General features: G+C 29.7%; 1 protein-coding gene across 4 annotated transcripts in view; it reads left to right on the forward strand.

The window, feature by feature from the left end:
* The window catches only part of LOC123296717 (partitioning defective 3 homolog), a 170,674-nt gene that overhangs the window by 145,667 nt on the left and 3,389 nt on the right, over nt 1-21,618 (forward strand). For 2 of the 4 annotated variants that reach the window (XM_044878318.1, XM_044878317.1), the window contains exons 2-16: nt 8,057-8,260; nt 8,876-9,249; nt 9,771-10,148; nt 10,211-10,383; nt 10,450-10,859; nt 11,932-12,123; nt 13,729-14,215; nt 15,535-15,964; nt 16,073-16,458; nt 16,533-16,618; nt 16,832-16,967; nt 17,028-17,211; nt 17,276-17,618; nt 18,102-18,266; nt 19,834-19,991. In XM_044878318.1, coding sequence (XP_044734253.1) covers nt 8,057-8,260; nt 8,876-9,249; nt 9,771-10,148; nt 10,211-10,383; nt 10,450-10,859; nt 11,932-12,123; nt 13,729-14,215; nt 15,535-15,964; nt 16,073-16,458; nt 16,533-16,618; nt 16,832-16,967; nt 17,028-17,211; nt 17,276-17,618; nt 18,102-18,266; nt 19,834-19,991 — 4,106 coding nt within the window. The remainder of the gene's footprint in view (nt 1-8,056; nt 8,261-8,875; nt 9,250-9,770; nt 10,149-10,210; nt 10,384-10,449; nt 10,860-11,931; nt 12,124-13,728; nt 14,216-15,534; nt 15,965-16,072; nt 16,459-16,532; nt 16,619-16,831; nt 16,968-17,027; nt 17,212-17,275; nt 17,619-18,101; nt 18,267-19,833; nt 19,992-21,618) is intronic. The other 2 variants (XM_044878320.1, XM_044878319.1) reach the window with 2 other exon arrangements.

The raw sequence follows: 21,618 nt of genomic DNA on the forward strand, positions 1-21,618 counted from the left end.
ATAGGTTCTCTATCATAAGGTCAATAAATCTAATGTTTTATTCTAAGCACGAAATCACATTTATGTTAAATATTTTATTTACCTTCAAAATTAAGTATCAATGTCCTTTCGCAAGAAAAAAATCTAAACTTTAACCTTCAATTATATACAATTTTCATATAATCGAATATTCATGATTAATAAATTACAATAAAATTATTCATTTAATATTTTTAATATTTTTCTACCCTACATAAATTTGTATGATTTTTAAAAATATTTTAAAATTGAATTTCGGAAATTATTTTGCCCTGCTAATGGAGGAAATCTACTTTGCGATTACCATTTTTTTCGACAAATTTTCTGCCGTATACGTCAAAAGAAATCAGAAGGAACTTTATAAACACTTATTGAAAATGTAATAGCAACGGTCGGTTAACCTTAAATCATCATTTATTTATCAATTTCCCGCATAGTGTTACTTAGTAATTATAATAATACAAAAAGTTGAATAGGTAATGATAATAATTAATCAAAGGTTGTCCACGCCACCCAGCCATAGCACCAAGTAAATACGAATATAATAATTACATTGATAGTTATTTAGGACATACTTAATAAAATGTATACGCATTGAAGTAATAATTACTTAGATATCTTTTTAAGTAGTTTGTTCTATGTGTGCTGTAATCAGTTAGTAATTATTAACTATTTACACAATTATTTATTTCTGTGTCATCTAACAACAACAAAAAATATGAGGAAGGTCTATTTTGTCGACGGATATAGGATTTAAGTGCGAATTAATTGCTTCTGTCATTTTATTTCAAAGACTTTAGGGACTGTAGAGAACAAATGAACATATATGTCAAAAATTGTTTTTAAAATCACCAAAAATAAATAAAAGGCAATCACGTGAATTGCCGACAGAAATGAAAAGTTAAAACTTTGGAATAACTGTGTTTTTTTGGAATTTTTAAATTAATTATAGTATGAATAATTAAAATTTTATAATTTGAACATCGAAATTATTAACATAGGTACTAGCTAAACTCGATCACGTTTTGCTGTGGATTTTTGTGATATTTATTATTAGAGGAGTCAATAAAAATAGTTTAGAAATACATTTGTCATTTGTATCACTTTCATCCCTTTTTTTAAATATTCGTTCCCGTGAAAACTTTGGAATACAAAGTATGTCTAATCACTCTTGGGTGTAAATACTACGACCTGTTAAAATTTAAAGTTAATCCATTAAACTACTTGATGATCACGGCCATCAACATACGAAAACTAAATTTGTATACTAATCGTTCAGTTTACATCTAGGCATAGACGTACCACGAGTATGACAGAGTACATGCGTTAAGAATGCATCTAAGTAAGAGGTATTATAGATGTTATATGAAAATGCAAAAGTATGTCTTACAAATCCAAGCTTCTTACAACTAACTCAACGCGTATCGAATCTTCAACACATGTCTATATGATCTCTTTCTTAGATGCATTGCTAAACGCATGTTTTCTGTCATACTCGTGGTAGGCCTATGCCTAGATTTAAACTGAACACTAGGTATATAATATAAAGAACATAAAAAACTATTATAAATACTAAAAGTGCAACAACACAGAAAGTTCTCAAGTTGTCTCCTATCCAAGTAGGTACTGACTATGTCCAATGTTATAATTCTTATAGCATACGATATGTATAATAATTTCTCATTAATCCGTGATTTTCGGATCGTTAAATTCGATGGTACTCGTAAACATATAAGCAAGAAATATACAAATATGTATATTAACTATAAATAATAACATAAGAATAAGCAAAAAGATAAATATCATAATTTATAACGTGATACATCCTGTCTTAAAAGATTTAAATAAATTGATTGTAATTTAATATTAAATATTTTATTTTTATCACCTCCATATACAGATTACAAAAAAATCTGCACTGTGCACACTTGAAATTTTATACCTACGAAATGGAGCGAAAAAATTGGTAGTCTGCTATTTTTCGTCAATAGCCGGTACGATAAGTTTTAAAATGAGAGGTAAATCATGGAATTTGATAAAGAAATAAGGAACATTTCGCGTAACGGCAGAAAAACAATCTAGAAAAATAATATTAAAAAACACGGCTGGCCTGCTAAAAAACGAACTAAAAAGTAAAAATTAGTTTTTGATTAAGGATGTACGGGCACCAAGGCAATTTTAAATAAAAAGCTTGATTTTTTTAATATGAAGTTGAACTAAGTCTAAATCAATTCTTAAAATTTTAGGGGGCGGGGAGTGATTGTCCGATTGTTTAAATAAATAAATCACTTCAAAAGTAGGCATATTTAACATTGGTTTTATCATAAAACGGTAGATGGATCATATGTTTTCATAGATTTCTCCAAAACTAGTTGGTGGAAATTAAAAAAAAAAACTACTTAAATTAAAGTTAAAACCTTAATAAATTACTTAAAACAAAAAAATTGTGCTCGACTTATTAAGGTTATATGAGCACGGTAGATAAATTAAATAGACATTTTAAATCGATTTTTTTGATAGTCAGTTAAAGTAATGCCTTATGATTTTTATACAGAGGTTTGGGTGGCTGTGGCACATCAAACGTTTTTTTTTTACTCCATACGTTTAATAAACGTACAGCCATGACTTTTCATTTACGTTTTTTTTTTATGATTGCAGTAATACGAAGTAAATATATATTTATTTTATTTTTTAATGAAATCAAGTAATATTTTTAGTTATTCAGTTACAAGTAATTTACACTTGGATGACCAACAACAAATTATGATTATATGCAACAAAGTTTATTCCATTATATACATGGGGTTAATAATGTTAAATTTATGAATTTCATATATTTATTTTAATTTGAATTTTATAAAAATATATAAAATTTTATGTGAAACACTCGTTTAACTTATTTTCTAAAGTATTAAGCCAGTCTCCTGGTAGTCAAAATCGAGCCCGTTTCAAAAAAAAAAAGAAAGCCTGAAAGTACTTTTCTAAGAAATAATTTTGTGCGCTGATCACGATCAAGATATGACCATTTTTAAGCGCGAAATTTGTATTGAACATTCAATTTTCCCAGCATACATTTTATTTTTAGAGTCTAAATCGAATTCAAAACGCAAAAAAAAAATCATTAAAAAAAACGGTAAAAATGGGCATAAGGGTCCATACCTGGTGCCCATTACCTTTTAATGGCCTTTAGTGAGCGGAAAATTGTGCGTATGTACTCTAGATACAACTTTTGTATGAAAACTTTTGATCTGACCCCTCTGTTCAAAACTATACTCAAGAAAACCGAAATTTCCATGTTCAATTCAAATTTCGCGATTAAAAATGGCCATATTTTTTTCCCTTACCTCGGGGAGCAAAATGATCCAAAAATTCGTGATCAGCGAACAAAATTATCCCTTAGACAAGGATTTTCTGCCATTCGCAAAAAAAAATCAACAAAACCTACCTGGTGACTGGGCTATATGTTTTCCAAGATTATATAATGCAATTTTTTTTCTCCTTTATTATCCTCATCGATACGTAATCATTAGCTACATTATCTTACAAAAATTTATCTAGCTATTCAAAAATTGAAAAGTTTGCTTCAAAAGCTCAAGAACTTCTGTTTTGGAAAGCTGTTCACAATATAAAATTCGTTACGGAGGACGTACAAATATTCGTAATACTCGTAAATGGCTTAGCAGATATTTGGAAACTCAAAAAAAAGAAAGTTTCAAAAGCTCAAATAGTCAAATGATCACGTCAAGTGCACTTATTTTCAAGGATTGTGTTTGACTAACTCAGAACCTTTTATAAATTCACGTTCCAGATATTTTTGTTCCGTATCTGGGAATGGCTTCCTTAAATTTACTTAAGTAATCCATAGAATGTCCAATTTCATAATATATTAAATACTATTTCAGGATAGTATTTATTTATACCGTTTCTTTTTTACGACATTTTATTTATACCGTGAGAATATCGATTGGTTGAATTAAATAATAATAAAATTTAAAATTCTTTCAAACATTTCATTGACATTTTATTTGGCAAATACTATTAAATACACGCATGACATCAATATTTACTTAAAAAATAAAGAAATTATGTAAATAAAAAGGACACACCTTAAAAAAAATTTTGCATGTAAGAAAAATAAAGTCAATATTTATTATTAATATATTTGCATATAATTAACATATTGACAAGAATCATTAACGAAATATTTGTATTAATTATTATAATTGATTTTTAATTACTTTCTACAATTTAAAGTACAAGGATTTAAAAATATAATAATTATATTTTGTCATTTTATATAATAGGTTTTAGTAATTTCTTAAGGGAAAAAGTATAAATTAAAAAAATTTTGTTTTTATTACATTCGATTTCTGGCGGATTAATTAATTTTACGGGAAATGTTTCTTACAAAAGTTGTTTGTCATTTTATAAAGAAAAACATTCTAATTTTAATTTTAAACCGTCTTAAGGACATTCCCAAAAAAGTGAGTGTATGAAAATATTTGAGACTTACTTACGTTTCAAATTTTGAGAGTGAATTCAGTAAATACTTGGAAAAATTAGACGAAAATTAAGAGTAAAATTTTCCAATATATACCATACTTTTTGAAATATTGATGCCTGAAGATTTAGAGAAAATCACTTATAGAAGAAAACATTTAATATTATGTTTTAGTTTTAAGATCATTTTTGGATGTTTTTTTTTAAAAGCAGGTGTTTTTTGTTGCACATTCAAGTCATATGAGTTTTTTTACTCTATTTTTTATTTTTTATTTTTCATATTTAAAATAAATATTTAATGTATTTTTTATTCATAAGATACTTAACTTAAAGTCCATTAATTTTAAACTTAAGTAGACTTTATGTTTATAACAATAATAATAACCATAAACCATGCGTGATTTTTATATCATTAAAAAAAATGAGAAAAATAAATATTAAATATAAACTATACAGAGTGATTCAAAAAGACTCTACACTGCACTCAAAAAAAGTACTAATTACAATAAAATATGGTCTTAACATGGTTACAAATAAATATATTCTTGTAGCAAGTAAATATTTTCGTGGTTCAAGAAAATTATTATGCAGTCAACTACTTCTTTTTTTGACTAAAGACTTAAGTATTGAGATTGTTGACTCAAGAAATATTTACTTGTTATAAGAACATCAATAGTCTAATAAACGTGTTTACTTCAATCCAGTAATTTTTTTTACTGTGTGAGAAACTTCGGACATGAGCTAGAACCAAAAGATTTCGTATAAGCATTATTGTTTAAAACTTCTTATTTTCGGGAGAATGAATGACAAGTTTTAAACGAAAATATGGTCATGGTATGTCAATTGTTTTTCTGAGATTTCTTACTTTAAAATAACAAAAAAATTTATATAAACATAAGGCCAAGCAAGGGCTTTATTTTTTTGAGATATTCAAAGTCTTAGAAGAAAAATCTTAGCTTTGTGATGGAAGGTATAATGTATCAAAAATGAAAAATCTACCATCTTGTTCCTTTTGAGTAATGAATCTCAACAAACAAAAAATTACGTACGATTATCATATTTTTTATTTTAAACTTGATCTTTCTGTATTTCGAAAAAGAAAAGTTTTAGATCATAGGCGACATGAAATTTTTTTGCTTCATTTGATGCAAGGGATCCATCCCGATTGAATCATTCTGTATATTTAGGTATAATATATTGTTAATTGTATTTTTTTTATACTTTGCACACTTTTGAACTTTCGTTCAAAAGTTCATTTTTATTTATTAATTATTAAGTGTAATTATTTTAAAAATAAATATGAAAAAATATTAATTAAATTTTTTAATGATTTTTTTCTACAAAAAAGTTATGTGTTTTACTTGAATGGAAAGGTTAATTAATAATGAATATTTTTTACAAAGTTAATACTATAAGAGAGGTGATTGAAATGGTGTTATGAGAAAATTCTATCTATTTTAAGAGCTGTAATTATACCATAATATTAAATTAGAAATTGAAAAACGATCGCTTTCAACCTTTCGTATACGGAACCCTAAAATCGCACTTTAAACATAGCTAGGAACCCTCTCGAGCAAATCACCTTTCAAACAATCAAAAAATCGTTTAAGTGGAATTATATACTTGGTTTATAAAATTAGGATTAAATTTGGATGCGATAGAGCAAAATCAAACTTTTTATTTTAATGACGTCATAAAGAATAAAAAATCAATTTTTTGTAGATCTTGGCCAAATTTTGTTCGATTGCAATGAAATTTTTTTTGGAACCCACTAATTTTGGGTCGTATTTTCCATATTTGTGTCAGTTACTCGCGCATGTCAGTCCTTGTCCCAAATTTGGAAACCACAAAGTTTCAATTTTCAAAATACTGTAGTTACGTTTAATTTGGCCAATTTGATAGACATACATATGGCACGTTGAATTTATAAAAACCCTCTTTTTAGTCGGGGATTAAAAAATCGTCTTAATAATTAAGTTTTCGATAAATTTTATATAAATGCATGAAAATTTTGGGTGGAGCAGCCGACTTCAACTACCCACGGCATTCCCCCTAACGCCCAAACTATTAGATTATTTAACAGATTGAACAATTTCTTGTGCAATGTAAACCCAAGAAGTAAAAAACATTACATGTGTTTTACAAACTATAATTATTAACCGCAGGCCATGGAAGGTAAAACTTTTCTATCGTAGGGTTGGTTAATATTTTTTAAAATAAAGTAATAATTTATGTTTAAAAAAAATGTTTGGTATGCGTGATGGACGTTACGCTATATCGCTATTCATTACCTATCATAATACGTATATATTTTATATAATATAGGAGGTTTGTTATATATTTAATAATAATATAATTCTGTAATAAATAGTAACGGATATCCTGTAAATTAAAAACTGAAGAGAATATAACCGTATAAACATTATTTATTATATTTTAAATTTGAAATATTTTTTGAAATCAAAATATTGTTGGTATATTTGTAATTGTTGAATATTTTATTATATATCTAACGATTTTCTTTTAGTAGAGAACGAGTACTAATTGTGCCAAAAGGATTGGAACCTATTATTACAGCCCATGTAAATTACCCTTCACAAAAATTAGATATAGATCTAGAAGTCTGGAAAGGATTGTTACCATAGTAGTTATAACAACAATAAAATTGTCAGATTGATTGTGGACACCAAACAAATAGTTGTATTTATAATCATTTTATTAAATCACCCACACCTTTTAATGAAGTATTTGTTTTATTATTTATTCAAACCCAACAATATTTTAAGGTAATTCACTCGTGAAATAGCATTTCATAGGAATTCAATAAAATTGAAATAGAAGATCAATAAAAATATTCTATATTTAAAATAAAAAAAGAAATTTTTCACTGTCCGTGCTAGAGGTTTACCGAGTATTAAAAAAATAGATACTTTTTTATATATCTCGAAAACAGTTCTCACTTTTTTTCAAACATTAATCTATGACGAATTTTTTGGTACCAAGAAATCGGTTGTTGTGCGATTTGTTGAAACTTATAAATTTACAATTGTGTGTATTGAGTATATATATATATGAATAAAATGTCTTAGTATTGTACACTATTATCACAAAAGGTTCCCGAATATAAGACCATGCTTTTGCTGGAATATAACGAGTGGACCAAAGTATAGGATGAAGAAGAAGCAAAGCTATTAACTATTTAGTTTGAATGCCTTACTCGGTAGAGGCGCTGAAACTTGTATACTACGATTTTACATTAGCTCTTGTGGGCTGCTTCTCCTCCATCCTATACTGATTGGAGTGAACTACCTTTAGCTTCGTATGCATATCTTTGTTATAGCGAGCATGAAACATGTTGTATTAGGATAAATTCTCGATAAAGCGCATTTTTTCCTAAATAATATTCGATAAATAATTAAATTCCAAGTTTATAAGTACTTTTGTCTGACATTTTATATAACAGAATCTATCGCTAAAAATGTCTATTTTTCCAATATCCTAATAATTTATAATTTTTTATTTTTTTCTATTTTTGCAGGGTAACGATTCATGGGTGGCTGTACATAACTTAAGGTCTCAATCAGGCGGTGGGATATTAGATCCGGATGATCGTTTAAATGATGTAGCCGATGATCGTGAACAAATCATTGCAAATTTTGAAGATGGTGATGGAGTACATCATGGAGGAGGAGACGGTGCTAGTGGAAGTTCAGTTGGGACTGGCAGTCCCGATATATTTCATGTAAGTTTATTTTCATTTCATTCTATAAAACAATTCTACGACTCCTTTGTATGCCAAGAGTCACGTCTACCAAATTTTCGCCGTACCATAGTCTTCTTGCATTTCTAAATATCCAATAAGGCAAGCGTTATTTAATCTGAATGTACTTACCCTACGTGTAAATTTCTCTTCTGGCTAGACTGTGAAATCGATATCTCGAGAAACATAATTCGGGCCGGATTTAAGCTAGAACTATAATTTTTGCTGTGTTCAAGCTGCCTTAAAATGAAATTTTCGAGAATATTTTTCATAGGTTTTAAGGTAGTTCTAAGTTGTCAATATAATTATATTTGTATAATAGGGTATTAATAAAAAGCCATAAAATTAAATTAAATTTTAAACCTTTTTACGCTGTCAGCCATTTTGGTGACGTAATATTGGTAAAAACAATATGTAATTATTGTATGTATAAATAAAGTTGATGGTAACATAAGCTACAATTACTATGGAAGATTGAAAGCCATCAACAAACTAGTAAATAATGAATATTTATTTATTGAAAATTTGGCAGGCAAGTCTCTAGACATATTTAATATTAGTTAATTCTATTTATGCATGTTTAATATAAACACACAGGGGTCTGATAAATATGCACCAACATATTCTCGCACTGATATTGAAGTAACTGGTGAACAAATAGCATCTGGTTTAAATGTACCTCTACAGGTGCGTAGAGGAAGTGAACCAGCACTAAATCAATTAATTGGTTGTGGTCCGCAAACAAATGGTTGTGGTCCACCGGATACAACACGTCCACCCATAATGCAAGATCCGTCCAAACGTTGGTCAGCCGCACCAATTATTAATGATGATCATTCAATCGAACGAAATAATCATAACAATGGATACTTAACACCTGAAGAAGAGGATTCAATTGAAGAGGATCGATTTTTAAGAATATCCAGAGATGGCAGTAATCGTTTATCGATGCAATTCTTGGATGGCGGAGGGTAAGATAATTCAATATCTCTTTTAAATTTCTTAGAAATGGGAAATTATTGTATTCACCAAGCCAATCAAACTCAAAAATATTTAAATTCTAGAATGATTTAAACAAGAACTTTTTAAAAACATATATGAGTGTACGTTTGTCGGTTGGTCTGACCATTGAGGTCATTGCTTAAAATTTGTAGACGCAGTTTCATAGGAGTAGAATAAAGAGACCTTTCAACATAACCCAACTTAACTAGTTGTTAGGGATCTAAGAGGAATCGTAGCTATTAGATTCGCCATGAAGATTAGATCTTATTATAATTACTGTTTGTAATGTTCGGTTAGGTTAGATCGTAGTGCTCGTTCAGCAGTGTGAGCTCACAGAACAAATCCGAACTGTAGCAATCTACACCGTTATACGCCGCTTCTCTCAAAAATCATAAAACTAATTCCAATTACTTTGGGATGAATACAATAACTTTCTTAACCCGATTATACTTATTTGTCTTGTTATTCATTGTACGGCGTTTTATTTCAGATACAGATGGGCTGAAGCCGCTGAAAAAGCAGCAAATTCGCTAAATAGTAAAAATAAAACAAATGGTAGCAAATCGTTACCTCGTGATGGAAGTCGACGTAAAGAACCTTTAGGTCAAGCAAATACATCGAGTCCAACACAACCATTCGAACATTTCGATAGTAATACCGAAAGAATCGAAACAATTGTTATAAGAAATGAACCCGGTCAGTTGGGTGTTCACGTTGTACCTGATTATGATCGAATGAGTAAAGAACGTGGCTTACTTGTCCAAGGTATTGAACCAGGTGGTCGAATTGATCGACATGGGAAATTATTCGTGTTTGATCGTATTATTGAAATTAATGGACAACCTCTACAAAATATACCATTTCAACGGTAAATTTAAGAAAACGAATCTTTAAAAATCGTCAGAAATTAATTAGACTTTGTGCTTTTAGGGTACAAGAAATATTTAAAGTTGCTCAAACCGCACCCGAATTGGTACTTAAAGTAATTAAAAAACGTAGCAGTAGTGCTGATCCATTTTCTTGCAAACCACCTGCACCGATTTATCCTCGTTCCGATCGTGAGGATAAAGAAAATGTTTCGATGGTTGAAGTTGAAGAAAAATGTAAGTACAAATAATTCAAAAATAAAAACTTTTTATTTTGATTTTTATATTTGATTTATTTTCTAGTTGGTTCTAATACAAAATTAGCAACAGTATCCCCAACAAAAAAAGTACCTCCCGGCTCTAGGAATCCCAAGAGTCTGTTGACGGCAAATACACGGCGTATTGGTAGAAAAATTGAATTGGAATTATTAAAAGGACCACATGGTCTTGGTTTTAGTATTACAACCAGGGATAATCCAGCTGGTGGTAATTGTCCAATTTACATTAAAAATATATTACCAAAAGGTGCTGCTGTCGAAGATGGTCGATTAAAACCCGGTGATCGATTACTGGAAGTGAACGGTGTTGAGATGACTGGTAAAAGTCAAGCGGAAGCTGTGACAGTCTTACGAAATGCACCAACTGGTAGCTGTGTTCGTATTGTTGTGTCACGACAAGAAGATGCAACAATTCCTGGGCCAAATTTACCAAGGGTATGCTTCCAGTCCATTTTAACATTTTTAACTAGCCTTAAAGTTTTTGTTTTCTTTTTAATTTGAAGTATTAGTCATTTAGTTATTAAATTTCGAAAAAAAACATTAGTTTTTCTAGCATGAGATGATTTTTTTAGATCTAACCACCGAAATATAATAAAAAATTTTAATAAAAATTATTAAAAGATTTTTGTTATATGAAATTTGAATTATTTATATGTATTTTTTATATTTTTTTTTTTTTTTTTTTTTGTAAGAACTTTTTGCCTTTTTTTTTATTGTTTTGAAGCTTTTATTGTTGCACTCATTTATTCATGGGAATTTCAAACTTTAACGTAATTTGAGATTCAAGTATTTTAAGAAAAATAATTCAAGTTGCTTTAAAAAAAAAAAAGAACGGAAAAATCAGGGTTCGATAGCAGACATGGTCAGTGCGGAAATTCTTAAAAAACAATTGGTTTTTTATTCGCCTCAAACCGATCAATAGAAGCAGATATATTCAAGAAAAATTCACCAAAGAAAAAATTGTAAAAATAAAAACCGCCTGCAGAAGACCTTGCGGATCGTTCCGAAACCGGAAAACTCCTTTCCTCTGTTTTTTTTTTTACAACGGAAAAAACCTATTTAATAAAATTAGGCACTTCTCAAAATTTTACAAATTTATTTTCAAAAATCCGGTAGATTTACCCAACTATAAGTGTAGAGAAGATTGGTTTGATGAAGTACCGCAAATTAAGAGTCTAATAAGTCGAAGACGGAGGCTAACTATTTACTCCATGTTCGGCTCGATAATTGGCTAGTAATTATTTTGTAAAACAACTTGAATTATTATTCATCTTTAAAGAAATCGATAAAATATTTTTATTAAACAAATTAATTAACTCCATCTTATCATAATTATTTAGTATCATTTATTTTTAATAATTAATAAATTAATTTTAATTGAATTGATTATTTTTTTTATGATTGAGAAGTGAGTGCATGGTATTTTAATTATTACAAATAATTTTTATTTTATTTTTTATCAAATAAAAATGCTTTTGTAACATAAGTTGTGGGATGTAATTAATAGGACGGTGGTGAGCTGAGCACTGATGTTTCCAACAACAAATCACGCGCTCCTTCGCCGTGTGCCCCAGCAATACCACCCCTTCCGAGCACACACGAGCTGATGAACAACAAACATTCTACTGAGCGCACTGGTTCCGTTGCTAAAATTATATCCCAGTTTCAGGAGGCAGCTAACAAATCTGCCACATCTAGTGTAATTATTTATTCTCTATATTACTGTCTCTCAAAATTTAAACTTAAGTTTATTTTTTTTCTACTTTTTTACTTTTGCTTTTTATTTTGTTTTTTTTAATGAAAATCACCTATTTTCTTTATTTTCTCAATTCAAAATTACTAAATCTTTTGCAAAAAAATAAAAACAAAACTCTGAAATTAATAAGCCAAGTTAGAATTTCTAGTCTAGCCTTTAGATAGCCATCGACAGACATTTATAGAATTTTGCTCAAATAAGATATGCTTTAATTCGAACAATAAATATAGAAAGCGTAGATGCATCTAAGATTGATTAGCTTGATATTATGTTTCCCTATATTACAAAAGAATTTTAGAAGGGTTGTTGTATTGGAAGGCCTTCCGAAGATATTATCTACCTACCAAGGGAGAAAATAGTTGTGGGGAGGTAAACATGCTGAATGTTAGGGTTTATCCAAGACTGTTTTAAGAGCTACAACTCACTGAGAATTAGATTATTGACCTAAGTATTGTTAGTATTGCTTGTGAAAATTCTCTCTTGACCTAAAAAGCGGTTGAATATGAAACTTGAAATTTCTTTCAAGTAAATTGACATATCGGGCCGAATAAATATTATTTCATCTCCCGGTTTGGTTTATTCAGGCACTCGTAACTCGTAACTAATTAGTAACGGCATCATGTCCCCAATCCAGAGGGGGCGAGCTGAGCAAAAGCCCGGAGGGGCAAAAATGTGGAGCGGAAGAACCTTAAAATATGAAATAGTTGTGGAGATCCTTAATCTCGATAATCGGGACTCAATAAAACCAGGACTATTCCGTATAAAATGTGTCCCTTTGAAACTAATATTTTAAATTTATTCATTCAATTAAATTTATTTATCGAGTTTCAAGCATATGTCAACTTAAAAAAACACCCTGTATATGATGTGAGTGTAAAGGGCGACAAATATTTTTGTCCGAGCGGCTATATAGCTAGATCGGGTCCTAACAAGTTCGAGTCTAAGTTAGGCTAGTTGAAATATGTTTAAACGACTCGGCATGGTAGATTTGATTAATAGAGATTTCAAATTCCACATGGAACGCCATATTTTGGTTTTTACTGGAAGTGCACATCTGGTCAAAACAGTCGATATAAAAAATTTAGTCGATATTCGTAGATTTAGTTGATAAATATTACGAGTATCATATTTTAATCTTAAAAATTATTTTTTATTTCCTTTCTTAAATTTCCTATTTGAACATTTTCTGGGATGATTGACGTATTTATAATTAAAAAACTAGCACATGGGCATCTTAAGCACGTTCTATATTTATTGTTGATTTAGAAGTAGGCTAATGTGTTTTATTTCTTAGAAATCGTAATAATTTGGGTTTATCATTTATTCATCACGCTTCATACATAGCTAAAAATGAATCGTGCATCAGCAAATTTTAATTTGCCTGCTTTTATTTAGATAAATTTTGTAGCTTTATTTTGCATATTGAAATATTGATCCTCTATTATCTTTTGCATGCTTAATTTTTTTTTGAAAATATTTGAGAAATAAAATTTAATAAAATAAATTTTAATTTTTATATTAATTTGGATAAATTTTCTGATTATACAGCCATTGGATACAAAATCAACCGAAGATGCCGTTCTACCATGGAAACATCGTGAAATATTAACATTTAATATACCAGTACATGATTCTGAAAAAGCTGGATTAGGTGTTAGCGTTAAGGGTAAGACGACTAATCAAAATGGTGGTCAAAGTAGTGATCTCGGCATCTTCGTGAAAAATGTGTTACACGGTGGCGCTGCGTCTCGTGACAAACGTTTACGAACAAATGATCAATTATTAAATGTGAATGGCATATCATTATTACATCAATCGAATTCGGATGCAATGGAGACGCTGCGACGGGCCATGTTGCACACAGAAGGTCCAGTGCCTGGCAGTATTACACTCACAATTGCTCGTAGAGTGCCATCACCTGCGCCTCCTAATAATAATAATAATAATAATATTAATAATAACCACAATTCCTCTAATCATGTTTCTGCTACATCTGGTCGTGATTCTGCTTCTAGTCTACTTACACATTCATCAGGTTAATTTTTGTTATCATTTTATTTATCATATAATTATTATCATCATCGCTTTCTGATCATTTATTTAAAACAATATCTTCGGTAAAAAATTTTTAATTTTATGTAAAATTGACATCAGAATGGTGTATATTGTGAGATGTGTGTCTTCTTTCGATAACGATTCATTTAAAGTAATTCACTAAATGATTCATTTAACGAATCATTGATTCATTTAGAGAACGTACTTTGTCCTCACTTGCTTTCGCTTAGCCCGCCTACTTAACACCAACTTTCGACGGCCTTATCGGTCACGGAGCTCGCTCCGCTCGAGATTAATTCATCACAGTAAAAAGCAGTCTCTGGTATTAAAAAAAGAAAATAAAAAACCAAACTAATCGATTTTCGTATGGTTTGTGGAAAATTTTAAAGTTTTCGAATTTTACCATAAGTTGTATGGAATTTTATGTCGAAAGCAAAAAACCGTAACTTTCTAGTACCTATATATAAAAGAAAAAACGGTAGTTTTGGTGTTGTTTTTCTAATTTTCAGGAGAGTATGACGTATATCTTAAAGTTTTCTGTTAATTACGCGTCAAATGGAAAAAAACCCCATCAATCTAAGGGAGTTTTTCCTATTTTTCCACATTTCAATCCCTTCAAGTTTTATTTTCGCGACAAAAGGTATAATATTTCGTTCAAAGTCTCTGTCCTATCTCTATTGGAACTTCTTATTATTTTTCTGGGCATGATTACGATTTAATATTTTTATTAATGCTATTGACCGAGCGAGCAACTAAGAAAACTTCATTTCTGTGCAGATACTTGTGTTAAATGTGTTCAATGAGTATTGTTTTAAATAAATGATCTAATTTTTATCATTTAGATATTCATCCCTGGTTTAAGTAATGAAAATTTTCTCCAATTTATGGGATAAAAATTAGCGATTTAAAAACTGTGTATAGTTTCATACAAAAATATTTTAAATTTGTAAAATTGTAAATAAATATTTGTGAAATTTTAGTAAGGCTAACAATATACGTAATGAAAAAAAAGTGTCAATCCAAATTTTAAAGTGACTAAAAATACAGTTCCAAAACCGCCCCACCTCTTTATTTATCAAATATTTTTGGCACATTTAAATTTCAAACATATTCCATCTAAAATAACACAAAATATGTAATTACAAAAATATTGGGGCATTTTTAGAACTCCAGCCTTTTAGATTTAGAAAAAGTTAGTTAGTTCAATTGTTGTTACAAGTGCTAAAATTTACTAACAGAATACAACAATACTATTAAATAGTGACATAAATACTAATTTTTTAGCATTTTTACTTTTAGGTCCTGAAACATTTGTTGGTAATACGTCAAATGAAAATGAATCATCTTCCTATCTGACTGACAATTCTGGTGCTAGTGAAAAATCTGGAAATACTGTAATATTCTTACCATATACGAAAAAGTCTGAATCATCTTCCGCCAATCACTCGTTAAATAATAGCACGCACTCAAACAGAAGTTTTGGAAATATGGAATCATGGAATCATCCGGTAATTGATCGAATTACAGGTCAAAATACTAGCGGAACAGGACCACATCAATTACGAAATGAAAGTTATTATATGGCCACACATGATCATACTTGGAATGGAAGTTTTCAAAATGATCCAAAATTATCAAGCCCGACAGTAAATTTGCCATCTGGAGAAACTATTCTCATTGAAAACGAATATGTTCCAAACTATCCACCGGGTACAGGATATACCAACAGGTTAGTTTTTAGTTTAAAATATTTGCCCACGACTAAATTTTTATGTGTTTAATGGATGATTCGTACGTATGTGTCTGAGCTATATTTCAATATTTATTTATTTTACAGAAACGGGAAAACGAAAAGTAACGATAATTTATTAAACAATAACACAACGGACGGCAAAATAAATGTATCAATTACGAACTGTGATCAATCATCAGACTCCACACCTACAAATCCAACGAGTACAGACGTAACATATGCCAGTCAATTATCATTAGAAAATCCGGCTGGTTTTACACGAGACGCTTTTGGTAGACAAAGTATGTCCGAAAAACGTCATGCTACACTCGATGCGAAAAATACTGGAACATATCAACGTACGAAAAAATTACGTGAAGAACGTGAAAAGAGTAAAGACAATGAAAAACAAGAGAATGGGAAATTAATCCGTGTCGGTTCCGTAGAATCAATTATTAGTTTAAATCGATCTCCAGGCCATAAAGACGAAGGTAAAATTAGTGGTAAACGAAAAAACTTATCAATTTCAAATTTTAAATGGTTAATTTTTTTTTTTGGGTTTCAGAAGCAGATAAATTAGGACAATTAGGACCCTCATTAGGAATGAAAAAATCGTCTAGTTTAGAATCGTTACAAACAATGGTGCAAGGAGTAAGTATTTTTGTGAAATTAATTTTATGAAACCTCCTTGGCTGCACTGGGAGTTAAATTATAAGACAGGCGAATGATCTGTTTACAAGAAAGAGTGATATGTTAGATAAAGATAGCTGTATGAAAGTCCCGAATGCTTCGGTTTAACATATTGACGGCTTGAACAATACTAAGAAATCACTTGAATTAATTTAACTTTCCCTGTATTAACAGATACAAATGGACAGTGATCCTGCGTATTCTTATCGAGGAAATCAAGGCGCTTTACGGGTGATAAGAGGTCGTGGATGTGATGATAGTTTTCGAGCAGCGGTTGATATCGATTATAAAAGTGTTGGTAAAACTAACGGTATGCAAAAAAATGTCTATACATTTCTTAGGCGTTTTCTAAAATTATCTCTATATTTAGATGCTAAAAAGCATTGGTTGTTGGACCCACCAATTGCAGCAGCAAATTCCGATTTAGATGCTCAAGATGTTGGATTTATGAATGCACGAGGTGGTCCTAGACAGTCATCTTTGAATGCTGCTGACAATAAGAAAGCAGCTAAAAAGAAAGCTGGATTACTTAAAGGAATCGGGTCAATGTTCAGGTAAATTTTTTAACGACTTTAATATTTTTCTGATTTAAATTAATTACGGAATATTTGTATTTAGATTTGGTAAACATCGAAAGACGCTAGATGTGATACCTGGTTTAGATGATCGAATTATAATGGCACATGAAAATACTGTACATCATGAGAAACAGGATAGTGCGTCGTCTCAGACAGCATCATCAGAAACAAATCAACAATCTTCTACACATAATGGAAATGAATCAACGTCGTCCACAGATCAACAGCATCAACTACAGCAACAACAGCAGCAACATCAACAATCTCCTGCGAATAGTTTAGAATTACGACCTAATAATCCATCGCACCAACCTCCACCAAATGTACCTCCAAGTCATTATCGACAATTAGTTCATCAACAAATGAACAGAATGCAAACGCAGGTAATTCTCTAGAAATTTTTAATTCAGTTGTTAAGGTACAGATATGTGGTCCTGAATATTCCAAAATCAATTACACATCTTTTATTTAAAACATTTTCAGATTTGCTTTCTATATTTCGTTTAGAAAACTGCGCCCTCTTATGTTGGAGCATTTGTTTTTAAACGCTCACTTTTTGCACTGTATAATAATTATGTTTAAGCGATTTGTAATAATTACTGTTAGCATATTTGAGTCCTTATTTATCCTGGACTATAATGCCCGAGCTCTACGGTTGGTGGAAGCTAAGAGTCTAAAATCTTTATTAGCTCTTAATTTTTCCAGTCATTCTGCATTCTTGATCCTCCTTCAATCGCTAGACTTGGGAAAAACAAAGACTGACTTCACCCACTAAGGTCTATGACTTCGACTTTCTATTTATTTTTCGACATTGTTTGCTGCTTGAATTGAGAACTTATTAAAATACCCTTATAAAATTTTTCCAGAACCATACGGATGTCAATGAAAATCCAATACATCCAGCCGCGGCGTCATCAAGAAATCAATATGTACAAGAATTACGATCCTTACATCAAAAACGACATGCTGAACGTCAAGGCCATTATGTGTCTGAAGAACGTGAAGATCAATATGAAAGAGCTATTCGACAAGTACGTCATTATTATATTTAACAAAAATCACCCATCATCATTAATGATATTTATTGCACTGTACATTCTTCACTATACGCACAAAAAGCACTTGACTATGTTGTTAAATCACGTGATTTTAAAAATTATATATATTTATTTTATTCCTCATTATTGTATACAATTTATTTGAATATGTCTGTGAAAAATAAAGATTTATTACATTTGCTTATAAATTTTGTTGTTTGTAACTGTAGGTATCCAGGGTTGCCAGGTAAAATATAAATTCAAACTATAAATATCCGGTACGAAGTACCAAAATATTAGGAGTTTTAAGATCTACTCTTTTCTGAAATACACTTCTGGACATATTAAGAGGATCGCTTAAGAAACAACACTTTTCTCTGTATTGTCAGAAAGACTGCCTGAAAAAAAACTTATCGTAGGCTCGAATAAAGGATTCTGCAATATAAGATAATTAGAAAACTTCAAAATTTTTCATTTTTATTACGGAAAAACAAATATAAATAAAATTCATTACAATGAAAAGTACAATGAATAAAAATTTTAATAACTTTGGACGTAATCAGTACTCTTGCTTTTATAACATATTCTAGCTTTGGCATACTTCAAATTAAATTTTCAGTTAATTCCTGAGGTATACAGCCCCATTAATCATTCCACCAAAGTTGAGCAACCAATTTCGAATCAATACTTGACCTTTCGCGGCTATTTTAAATGTTAATCGGGCTTTCTTGATCCTTTTTTTTACTGTTTTTGAACTAGCATTTACATACCGAGCTTCCTGCAACTCATTTCTTATCTCAGTAGCGCAAACAATGCGATTTTTTAATGCATAGGTTACCATAAATGGATCGTCTGTGGGTTTTGTTTTTTGTTTTCGGCCTTGTCCACTACGTCTTTTGTAGAGTCTCGCCTGTTGATAACGTTTGACATTCCGAATAATTACTGATGAAAAACTAAAGCTGAAAAACTATAGCTGAAAATTGTCTGCCATAAAAGCAAGAGAAAGCCATTAAAAACTATATACCTCAGAAAAAAAATATCATCCCTTACTACGAAGTCCTACAGTTTACTTCTTATTCCAGTCTTGTGAAAATTTGCCTTACGCTGACTGTATGACTCAAATGGCGGTTAATGTTTACTGCGAGAGATCATTCTGTATGATTTTTTCGGTAATGTTTGGCAATCCTGTATGTGTATAGAAAACTTAAAAAAATATATAACAATCTGAAAATTTTTATTGCATTTTTTCATTATTCACCTTTCATAAAGATAATCTCTTCATTTTCTTAAATCACCTGATCTTTTTCCCTGAATTGAATATAATCGCACGTACTAAAATTTTTCAGATTGAAATAAATTTTGTACATGACCCTTCAAGAAACAGATACTTAAATCCAATGAAATACAATTTAGCAATCCCTTTTTGAATTTTTAATCACAAATAATTCATTTCATTAATGGTTTCATATTCAAAATTTTTCATTTTTTCATTAATTTATTCATTATTATTAAACACTAAAAAAATAAAAACAAAAAGAAAATATATAAATTTTCAATTCAGCGTTTGGAACAAGTACCAGACACAATCCATGGAAGATCAGCTAGTTATGATGTATACGGAGATGTTAAAAGATCTGGTAGTAGATCTGCTATAGGTGCAGGTGATCCACAACGTTTTAGCCATTATGTAAATTACGATGAACTACAACATCATCTAAGGTAAATATTTTATTTGAATATTTTTGTTTGATATACTTACTAATCTCATAACTTATACTCAAAATAAGATAATGTTGAATTTTCTCTCAATATTATAATGTTAACAAAGAAAATGTTTGTCATACTAATTGATACCATATTTATGTTATTTTGATTTCATTTAAGGTATTTCTATCGGAGTGAAAGAGAACGTAATATCTTAGAAAGAGAAAAATATAGTTTTATGTATAGTAGTATTAACGCAGTAAATCTGTCAACGGTACAACGTTTGCTCTCATATATTGGTCATCTATGCACACAGTATAGCAAGCAGCACATGGTTACAGCACAGAAATTGTATATACAACGTTGTCGTTAATTCAATTCATTTCTTCTCCCAGGCATACAACACACGGAATTATTTACGCTTTAACCAACTGAGCTACTAGGGTTGACAATTTGTTTATTTGCATATATTTAGTTTTATTGCAACCTTGCTTTCTGTAACAAAAACGCGAACTAAAAATGTTAAAAAATGTCTTCTAAATAGTATGGATTCATTCTTATCTTCGTGTTAAATATCGATAACTTTGAAAGTTTATAGCAGCTAACAGGAACCATCAGTGCTTCTACATTTTTTTTTTTTTTATAATTTTATGTCTATCCTTTTGGAAAATTTCGTGCAAAACTACTTTTAGTCTCATGTCGTTAGAAATACCTTATATCTGAGTTCTTAAATAGGTGTGAAATAATCAAATGTATCTTACGTAACATTGTTGACATTATATTACCGCCAACTTTAAATAAAAATTGCTTATTTCTCAGTTGGAATTAATTTTTTAGTTAAAAGATTGATTACACGGTCATTAAACTTTTCAATAATGATGCCAGAATTCGAAAAGATATTTTATTGAAATAAAACACTAAATTATTTTGAGTATAAAATTTTATTAACAAAAGGTGAAAGATTCTTGCTTCTTCAATAATATTAATAAAATTTGGAGTCCTTGTTTCATAGCATTCTGGAATATTAAAAAATTATTTTTGGCTTTATTTCTTTATTTTTGTTTTTTAATAATTAATAAGTTTAAAATTATTTTGGAATTATAAATGCAACTATTTTTATTTATCAAAAAAAAGTAGGTATAAAATTAAAAAAATACAAAATATTTCAATAATATTTTAATTAAATGATTTTGTTAAGATGAATTTCCCATCATTTTCTTTTTTTGTGTATTGTGTTATATAAATGACTTTCTATTCACGACAGGAAATACAAAATCATCGAAATATAAAAATTAAATTACAAAATGATTTGAAAGTAATAATTCTAGTCGTAAATATTTCACTTCGAATCACTCAACGCCCTACATTTTGGGACATTTCGTTCTCTTCTTTTATTTGTTTATGCAATATGTATTTTCGAGTATGTAATGTATATTGCATAAACTGATTAATTCCCATAGATTTATATCAATTTATTAAAAATGGTGCATTTATAATTTCCATAATTTAACATCCGGGCTAGAAATTTTCCCGCAATAAATATATAAACGCCCTTTTTTATATAAATAATCGTGTAGTTTTTGTTTTTGCTTATAATTTTTGTTTTGTGTTAATTTTAAAACAAATCCATCATAAATGTTAA

The sequence above is a fragment of the Chrysoperla carnea genome, chromosome 3 (assembly GCF_905475395.1).
Source record: "Chrysoperla carnea chromosome 3, inChrCarn1.1, whole genome shotgun sequence".
NCBI lineage: Eukaryota > Metazoa > Arthropoda > Insecta > Neuroptera > Chrysopidae > Chrysoperla > Chrysoperla carnea.